This window comes from Lolium perenne, chromosome 3 (genome assembly GCF_019359855.2).
Source record: "Lolium perenne isolate Kyuss_39 chromosome 3, Kyuss_2.0, whole genome shotgun sequence".
Classification (NCBI taxonomy): domain Eukaryota; kingdom Viridiplantae; phylum Streptophyta; class Magnoliopsida; order Poales; family Poaceae; genus Lolium; species Lolium perenne.
The window spans coordinates 332,432,568-332,439,728 of record NC_067246.2 but is presented as its reverse complement, the minus strand read 5'-3'; the positions used below and the strand labels follow the sequence as shown (position 1 = coordinate 332,439,728).

General features: G+C 36.5%; 1 protein-coding gene across 1 annotated transcript; it reads right to left on the bottom strand.

Moving 5' to 3' along the window:
- Positions 1-281: 281 nt before the first annotated feature.
- LOC127338910 (G-type lectin S-receptor-like serine/threonine-protein kinase At4g03230) lies at positions 282-2,741 on the bottom strand. The gene is made up of 5 exons (XM_051364858.2): positions 2,476-2,741; positions 1,470-1,680; positions 1,159-1,396; positions 886-1,036; positions 282-772 (listed from the first exon to the last, which is right to left on the bottom strand). The coding sequence occupies exons 1-5, from the start codon at positions 2,656-2,658 to the stop codon at positions 464-466; spliced, it is 1,092 nt and encodes a 363-aa protein (XP_051220818.2). The 5' UTR covers positions 2,659-2,741; the 3' UTR covers positions 282-463.
- Positions 2,742-7,161: the final 4,420 nt, after the last annotated feature.

Genomic DNA, 7,161 nt, shown 5'->3' with positions numbered 1-7,161 from the left:
GTCTGGATTAGCTCTCACATGATGTTTGGTGTCGATCCGATATGGATTATCATGTGCACCCCTATACCTAATGCGCCAACTGCATAGAGGTTGCTTGGACAATCCCTCGGAAATCAATCTTCTGAATATCAGAACAGTGTTTATTTTTCCTTAAGAGCTCGGGAAGCACGTTAAGGATCTATATGGATAAATGCCCTTGAACTTTATTCACTGGTGTGATCACAAGATCATACGAGACTTTATAATATGGATCCCGTGTAGCACAACTAAATAGTTTGGTTGAGCTCTTGATGTGGGCCTCTTCTCCTGGATGTTGTAGGTTGGATGCGGTATAGGACCGTGTAGACCAAAGGAATATGGGCTGGCCCATATGTATATCCAAAAATACTTTACAATTAGTGTGTACAACTTGCATTATCCTCGTTGCTAGGTTTTAAATTTAAAACTGAAGCATAATGATCAACTATCTTCCATATGGCTCTGCAGTGATGGTTACATTATTATTACTGCAGAGAGCAACAACACTAGGCGAATCGCCCACCTTTGATACCCTTAGGTTGAAGTATGCCGGTTGATTAGGTTCTGGAAGAATAACACTCTCACTGCTTAACATTGCAACGACCTTTGACATGGTGGGTCGATCAGTTGTGTGATCTTGTACACACATCAATGCAATATTAATGTACCTCCGAGCATCTTTTATATGTATCTCCGTAGCAATTGATTCTTCTAAAAGCTCAAGATATCTTCCTCCTTTCCAGAGCTGCCATGACTGCATGTTTTTACATCACATATACATGAGAATATTACTTGAATCCCCGTAAAAAAATACTTGAGTGTACAAAATTGCACATACTCATGTGTGGGAGCTAAGAAAATACTTACATATCCAAGGAGGTCAAAAAATTCTTCATGTTGATGGAAACCATGATTTCTTTTTCCGCTAAGGATCTCAAGAAGTAACACACCAAAACTGAACACGTCGGATTTGAAAGAGTAAATTCCTTTGGAGGCATACTCGGGAGACATGTAACCACTGAAAGGAGATAGAAGCACAAGGAAAATATTATGTACAGATTTACAATCTATTGATAATAACAAATGGTGTTATAGATACTAAGTATGATGTTCGCTGCGAATTAAGAAAGATATTCTTACTATGTTCCCACTATCCTCTTTGTTCTTCCTTCAGGATCAATCGACCTGAAAATTTTTGCTAGGCCAAAATCTGAAATTTTAGGATTCATGTCCTCGTCCAACAGAATGTTGCTGGCCTTAAGGTCTCTGTGTATGATGCGCAACCGAGAGTGCTTGTGGAGATACAGAAGACCTTGGGCTATCCCTTCGATTATGACACGTCTTTTAGTCCAGTCAACATAAGCTTTTCCATTTCCATCTGCATAAATATTGCATTTTATTGAGGAATAAACAAAAGTACGTAAAATATGTTCAAACTACATTATACATACCAAAAATAAAGAAGTCCAAGCTCTTATTATGCAAATATTCATACACCAAAAGTTTTTCATCTCCTTGGATGCAACATCCCAAGAGCTTGACCAAATTATTGTGTTGCAGTTTTGCAACTAGTTCAACTTCATTTTTGAATTCCATAAATCCTTGTCCTGAATGTGAGGCAAGCCTTTTAACTGCAATCTCTGTCCCATCTGGCAAATTACCCTGGAAATATGTACGAAATAGAGGTCTTGAAATTAAATTTGGCTACCGAGATGGCAAAAAATGTGTTTAATGCTATCATGTGCAAATGAAATTTAGGATATAAAACATCACATTACCAGCGCATGGCAAAATAGGAAAAAATAATTAAGTTTACCAAGAGTTTCTAAAAAAATCTTGTTGAAGCCCCATCTGAGACTGTTTAAGCTAATCCTACTTAGTAGATACATTTATGAGATTGAAAACTTAGCTACATGAGCATGAGTATGTATTTTTCATCTAGAACATAGATGATGTAATCGAAAGCTTGTTATTTTTTCCCCAAACCATGCTGCATGTTGTGTAAATATTACTAGAGTGGTAGCCATTTTGCTATTGTCTTGCTAGATCAAGATGAGTGATATGATAACTATTATTGCATATTTGTATTTATGTTATATCAGATGTATTCACTAAGTAGTGTAAGAGAACATATACAAACAATTTTCCATTGAAAATAGAAAGATAGACACGCCACAATACAATTTGTTATTGACAGTGTGTTTGTACTCAATGTAACTATTACACTTAATCTAGATATAAGAAAAAACTCAATGCAAAAAAGGTTATAATATAGAAAATTATCTATATATAATAATTACATATATGTTCTTACGTACACACGAGTTTATTGGTTACTCCAAATACCTCGCATTTATTTTATTGATCATGATTTTTTATGGTAGTATGCTTGACTATTTGAACTCTCTTGAAAACAACCATCTTTCCACCTCTTTTGTGACCGTTTCTAGCATTTACCTTATAGACAGGGCCAAAACCACCTTGACCAAGACGATTTTCTTCTGAAAAGTTGCATGTGGCATGTAATATCTCCGATAAGAGAAAAATAGTCAACTTTGAACCCTTCTCTTCCAATCTCAAAACCATTGCATCTTCTTCTCCTGGCCTTTGTGTGGCACCTTGATTGTATAAGTTTACCATTCCTAAATTAGATACACATACAAATGCACATGATTTGTTTGGTTTTCGGAAATAAGGACTAGGTACATAAATTTAGGGGTTGTTAGAACATTGTGGTGAATCGTGATTACAACACCTCTTCTTCGTCTTCTCTTCCATACAACACAACCAATAGAGCAGAGTAGTATTGTCAGCAATGGTGCGGCCGCAACAATAATCCACATCACCCTCTTGTGTGAGTTGCGTTCTAAGGAAAAACAAAAATCATATATTATATTATGTAAATAAAATACTAAACTAACCAGTGTACATGTGTAGAGTCCTCCTCCTACATGGCTAACAATTCCAATGGGAATCTCCTTATGACATCACATAAATAAATAAATAAATAAATAAATATATAATGTATATTCAAAATTATTTATCTCATAAATGGTTAATCTGATTATTGATTGTCTCTTAACCTCTGTGTTCATCCCAAGGAGGGTTGCACAACAAGATCTCATGTTGTTATGTATTGAAGGAAAAATTTGCCACACAAATTGCCTAAATATAGTAGTATGGTTCCCAGATTAATAATGAACATAGGCTAAAAGAATAGTGCATTGTTACCAGATATTGTCCCCATGTTTTATTAAATTGTGATGTTATGAAGAGTTAGAGAGTGGTTATTCAAGTGTTATCGACAACTAAGAAGATATAATTCCAAAAAATAGTATCATGTGGCCTCGTGTTTGCTATAGGGTGACATATATACCCTGGCAACCAAGTAATATTATAAGATAACTAAGTCATATAGAGTCATACAAGTAAGTGATAACATTATGTCAATTACCAATATTTTGTTTTGAAATATGTCAACACGAGATCTAGTTTCCAAGATCTCCTCGTGACTAAACCAATGGTGAAAGGGGAACTAGAGATTCGAGAGATTGAAAATTTACGAATAATAAAATTTGGAAATATTTGATGATATAATGCGTTACTCCGTTATTGTGGGAATATATAGCCATGTTTGCACAGCTAATAGTGGGAGGATGAGGGATAGTATGCCACAATATAATACATGGGTGCAGTGAACCACGACTAGATTTTATTTGTTTGTTGCAGACAAAAAAAATCTAAGTTCGCCTGCCTTGTTTTGATTTTTTTACTGGGGTTCTATATTTCTTTGGTGCTTCCTTCCACCCCATGGAAATATGGGGGTATTTTGATTGGCATTAACATTATGCCACACAATGTCAAAAAATTGAGGTCACTGATTATTGTATTAAGTTTCACTTCCATTCGAATTAAAATTAATGGTTTAATTTGAGTGTATGGTGAAGCCCATGATGCAAAAATATCAGATTTTTTGTCAGAACTTGGTCGTGTGTTTGAGTAAGAATCTCTCCTTCTGATGGTCGGAGTGATTTCAACATCATACGAAGACAAGAGGAAAGTAATATCAATAACTTTTATGCTTGATGGCCTTTCCTTTTCAATGAAATTATTGGAAAGATGGACCTAAGAGAAATTGTTCAGTTGGATCCACAATAAAAAGCTCCGAATCGAAGAGAAATGCCAACTTATGGAAAGCTCGCCCATGTTTTAGCTAGCGTGGGAGAACAAACACCCCCTTATGACAGTGCATGCTCTAACAGGTACACGGTCACATCACACCCCTTTTGTTATTAACTCATGTGATTAATCTCATGTAGAAAACAAAGGACACTTATCATTTTAACTTTCTTGGTTGCATCAGGATGGTTTTTATGGGAGTGTGGTGTCTAAATGGGATTCGGTTCTCGAGAGAGAAACACCGATAGAGAGATGTTAAAATTATATAAGACATCTCAGGAGCTTCCTTCGTGGATGGATTATGAATTTGTATGGATAATGAGACATTATTAAATATTATTGATGCACTCGGTATTAAGGGTGAATCGAATCTTACCAATGCATCTGAGAGAGACATGGAAATAAGGAGACTAATCAGTGTATTGCAAAACCTAGATGTGGTGAGGATACCAAGTGCTCAACGGGCCAAGGTAAATCGTATACAAAAAGGATATAATAATACAAAATACTTTCATCTCATAGCTAATGGTGAATATAGGGAAATGAATATTTTCTATTTAGAAAGGGGAGGGATGATTGTTGGTGATGCCCACTTTCAAGTCTATATTACAAGAAAATGTTTGGGGAGCCATCCCAAAGTTTCTTCTCTTTGGTGGAGACAACACTAACGATATTCCATAGCTTTCTCATGTCGGTAGTGTTATCGTTAAAACATACTTCATTTAGGAAGAGGTTTTTGATGCTATTTCTCATGGGGAACATAATAAAAATCTAGGCCATGATGGGTTTCCTACAAATTTATACTAAAAGTTATCCGAAGTTTTAAAAGAGGCCCAATGGATCTTTTTGTTCAATTACAATGTGGGAGTTTCCCCTTTTTAAATTGAACTTCAGGGTCATTAACTTGTTGCCAATACAAGGAAATTGTGGCTCAAGTTTAGCAGCATCGTCTTCTATTTCTTCCTCAATTTTTCTTTAGGTTTTTTACGAATGCAGCTATGAATCACAATATGGATATTGCCCATATGGTGATTTGGTCCACTCAATTGGCCTTTTTGTTGCGATTTTATGACTTTACAATAAAAATTGAATAAAACGGTTATACAATTCCACTAACTAGAATCTAAGATTTTATGATTTTGAAAGTTGAGATCCCACAGTTTGCGGTCCTACAATAAGGTTCCGATCTGATTCAAAATTAAGACTCCAAATTTTTTGATGGAGGGCACGGTTGTCCCTGAAGAAACTATAAGGTCCCTATCTGAGCCAATAGAGGACCACTTTGAGAAAAGGCTAGATTGCTGAAAAGGAAAGATGTTACTATACGTAGACCGACTTGTCCTTATTGATTCTATTCTCACGAGTTCAAAGGTGTCCATGTTGTCTTTTTTAAAAGTATCAAAAAGTGTTACAAAAAAAATCGATTTCTATAGGTCCAGATTTTTCTAGCAATACATAATGAGAACAAGCACAAAAGGTGCCTTACTAAGTGGAATAAAAGTTATAGGCCTAAATACCAGGGTGCTTTGGGTATTGAGGCTTTGGAGATCAAGAACAAAATATTACTAAGAAATTGAAGGTTCATTGTAGATAAAGACCTTCATGTGGTTCCTACACAAGAAAGCTATTTAACTAAAGATAATCACGCAAAAAGTAATTATATGGGTTCTAAAAAAGTGTTTAGGAAGTTGATGAGACAATACAAGACCTCTTTATTCGCCCGCTTACAAGCGATTTTTTGGCGTGTAGTGCATATAAGATATAACTTTCAGTATAGATTCAGGGACTACTTAAATGCACAAGAGCCCTAAGAGTGCCTAGTTAGGCTAGTCATAGTGGGGAGTAACTTAGACTAGTAACATGACATATGTTACTAGTCTAAGTTACTACCTTCATAGTGGGTAGTAACTAATATGTGGTGTCATGCATTGTGTCTTTTACTATGGTGTAGACTCAACTTGTTTTGGGGTGTGTGATGTTATGGTAAGGCTAGCCATAGTGCTAGTATCATAACTAGTATCATGCATCATAGCCCCACCAAAAATGCTGATGTGGCAGGTAATTATGGATGAGAGAGAAGATTGGAGTATCATAGGTAGATACTGTATCATAGCGCACATCACGAGAAAAGTTAGTATCAAATAAATCTTGTACACAAATTTGTATTGGGATTCTACAAATCAATTAATATAGCAAAACTATGATACTAGTCTATGATACTATGCATTATGGATCTAGTATTATACAAAAGTATCATATACATGATACTACCATATGATACTATCCACTATGGCCAGCCTAACATAGCTAGTTACCACCTCACTCTCTTTCTTCATTCATTGCCATGCCATGTCACCAAAATGCCTTGGGTTGTGTGATGTTACTAGCTAAGTTACTCCCACTATGAGCAGTCTTAAGCGGTATACCCACAATGCAACAACCTTAACTGGCGCTAATGTACAAAAATAAATCAAAATGAATAAAACAGGTAGCGAAGTGTTCGCCCTTAATTACATCTTGGACTCTTGTTTTTTAGATGGTAATTAAATGCTCCAGGCCACAGGCTTCCGATTTTCACACGTGAGCCAATAAAACCAGCTAACATCGGTCCCACGTTTTGCTCCTGGGATCGGATGCCCCAACTACTAATAGACCAGGATCAGAATTCCGACGCCCGTGCTTTAGCACCAAATCGTGGATGCTCTCTATTGGGCCTAAGCTGAGTTAGTTTGGAATTGCGTGGTTTCCCCGTTAAAACATATCAGGGGATTACTTGAAAACAAACTTTTTAGCTCGAAAACAATTTTTTTAAGGAAAACGCTTATCGTCAGCCCACCGATCGATTGAAAATTATCGGTCGTCCTGACACAGCACACGCGACGACGCACGTTCGGTCCGCGCGCGCAACTTTATCGTCCGCCCGCCCCATTTCGCACTCTCTCTACTCTGCTCACCTCACGACGT

Coding starts and splice junctions, on each gene's coding strand:
- LOC127338910 (XM_051364858.2), bottom strand. CDS start 2,658: ATGGTAAACTTATACAATCAAGGTGCCACACAAAGGCCAGGAGAAGAA. Junction 1,681..2,475: donor GTTTTGGCCCTGTCTATAAG/GTAAATGCTAGA, acceptor ACATATTTCCAG/GGTAATTTGCCAGATGGGAC. Junction 1,397..1,469: donor CTTGGACTTCTTTATTTTTG/GTATGTATAATG, acceptor ATATTTATGCAG/ATGGAAATGGAAAAGCTTAT.